The sequence below is a fragment of the Trachymyrmex cornetzi genome, unplaced genomic scaffold (assembly GCF_001594075.2).
Source record: "Trachymyrmex cornetzi isolate Tcor2-1 unplaced genomic scaffold, Tcor1.1 scaffold1559, whole genome shotgun sequence".
Classification (NCBI taxonomy): Eukaryota; Metazoa; Arthropoda; class Insecta; order Hymenoptera; family Formicidae; genus Trachymyrmex; species Trachymyrmex cornetzi.
This window is the reverse complement of record NW_017296156.1, coordinates 259,509-261,592: the sequence shown is the minus strand read 5'-3', so window position 1 is coordinate 261,592 and position 2,084 is coordinate 259,509. Positions and strand designations below refer to the sequence as shown.

General features: G+C 29.3%; 1 protein-coding gene across 1 annotated transcript in view; it reads left to right on the top strand.

Annotated features, from left to right (window-relative positions):
* LOC108758260 (retinoid-inducible serine carboxypeptidase) overlaps window positions 1-2,084 on the top strand; it is a 19,779-nt gene that overhangs the window by 2,549 nt on the left and 15,146 nt on the right. The window contains exon 2 of the mRNA XM_018503127.1: window positions 1,546-1,677. Within this exon, the coding sequence (XP_018358629.1) occupies window positions 1,546-1,677 (132 nt within the window). The remainder of the gene's footprint in view (window positions 1-1,545; window positions 1,678-2,084) is intronic.

Below are 2,084 nucleotides of genomic sequence, written 5' to 3'. Positions count from 1 at the left end.
CTGAGCTTCAAAGTATATATGTTCAGAACACTAAAACAAGCTTATTCTGTAAGTTTCAGAAAAATCTAAAGAAAATGGATTTTTCGGAGAACGTCCTTAAATTTCTTTCAGTTACATTAGGCCTGTTCTTTTTGACTGAACTTTTGCACCAGTTCATCTTTCTTCCTTTTCTCTTTAGGAGGAAAGAAGAGGAAAAAAGATGAACTGGTGCAAAAGTTCAGCCAAAAAGAACAGGTCTATTATTAACATATGGTAAGGTACAAGATTTTTTAATATTAGTGTCTGTTAGTTCGTTTTGATTTATATGCTTGCAATTATTTTTGTGTAATGCGATTCTGCAGCACTTTTCTTTAAAATAAAATAATGGAGTAAAACTTCCCGCAAATGTTGCTTTTTTGGAATAAATTCCGACATCTACAACGCAAAAAAGTTACTTTTTTTTACGCTTCGAACGAATGCCAACTATTGGGCTCAAAAGTTTGAACACAAACCTTTCAAACACATGTGTTGCCGTTCTATTAAACACACAAGCAATGCTACTAACGACATCTTTCTACAATGGGCGGAAACTTATTCCCATACCCAATATGTTAATAGTTTATACTTGTATACGATATCACTATTTGATTTTGTTAATATATTTTTTGTACTGAAGAGGACCTTGACCGTAGGTCGAAACATATACGTTCACGTTTAATATTCATTTTAAATGAATGTTATAAAAAATACACACTAATAACCAGTGTTGGCTCAAACTTGTCATGTGATTTATTATTTTTAAATAAAAAATTTTAATTAATGATAATAAGAAAAATATTCTGTACATGTAAAGCCATAATATTTATATGTACATAGTCATCTAATAATTTAGAAAATTATAGATGATGTCTACACAAATGATAGTAACGATAATGACATCGTAACAATTTACTGAATATGATGAAATAACTTATGTTTCTTGTAAAAGACTGTGAAATTTACATGTATACAGGGTGTCTGATAATTAATAAAAAATTTTTTGCATAGGGGCAAAATGGACTAAACTGAGAAGAAAAGTCCTCTACAATTTTGCAATTTTTGCAATAGTTAACAAGATATTAATTGCTAAGAATTGCCGAAAATTGGTTTTCAATAATTTTTTACTCAAAAACTATCAACTTTACAGAAAAACAGTAAGAGACAAAAATTGTTTATTTTCTTTTTATAAAGTTTTGAGAATTTTTTTAGAATTTTTTAATACCGTATTTTCTCATGTTGGTAAAAATAAGAAAATCCAATACTAAAAAGTTGATAAAAAATTCTGAAAAAATTCTTAGAGCTCTATGAGAATATGGTAAACAATTTTTGTCTCTTGCAGGTTTTCTGTAAAGCTGGTAGTATTTAAGTAAAAAATTATTGAAGACTAATTTTCGACTTTTTAGTAATTAATATCTTGTTAACTATTACGAAAATTGTAAAATGGCAAAGGACTTTTCTTTTCAGTTTAATCCATTTTGCCTCTATGCAAAAGATTTTTCATTAATTATCAAACATCCTGTATATGAGTATAGTATCAGTATTCTGCAGGCTCAAAAAACTGGTACCATCAAGAGTAATCTAAAAGGAATCGCACTCGGAGACTCTTGGATCTCTCCTATCGATTCCGTAATGACATGGGCACCATTTTTGCTCAACACAGTAAGTAGGATTATTTATTGTCATTGTAATGTCCGTGATTGTAATGTCCGTAAGCCCATGATTTATTTATTAATGAAATAGATTTATTTGACACAATAATTAAATAAAAAAAGCTATTGCAATAAATAATATCGTCGAGAAAATAGAATTAATACACAACAGACAATAATCAGATCTCAAGATCCAATAATATCAACTTTTTTCCTTGTTGTTCTTCTTTATCGATGCTAATTGACCATACGAAAAATTGCCTGTTTTATTTATTTAAAGCAAAGGACCCCGCACAAAATCATAGGATTTTGGCCCTTGGTTAAATTGGCTGAAATTTTAGTATGTTATAGTTCTTGACCCACTGATCAAAAGTGTCCATAGGCACAAAGCTTGATCATGACTAGTTTTTTTGTTAT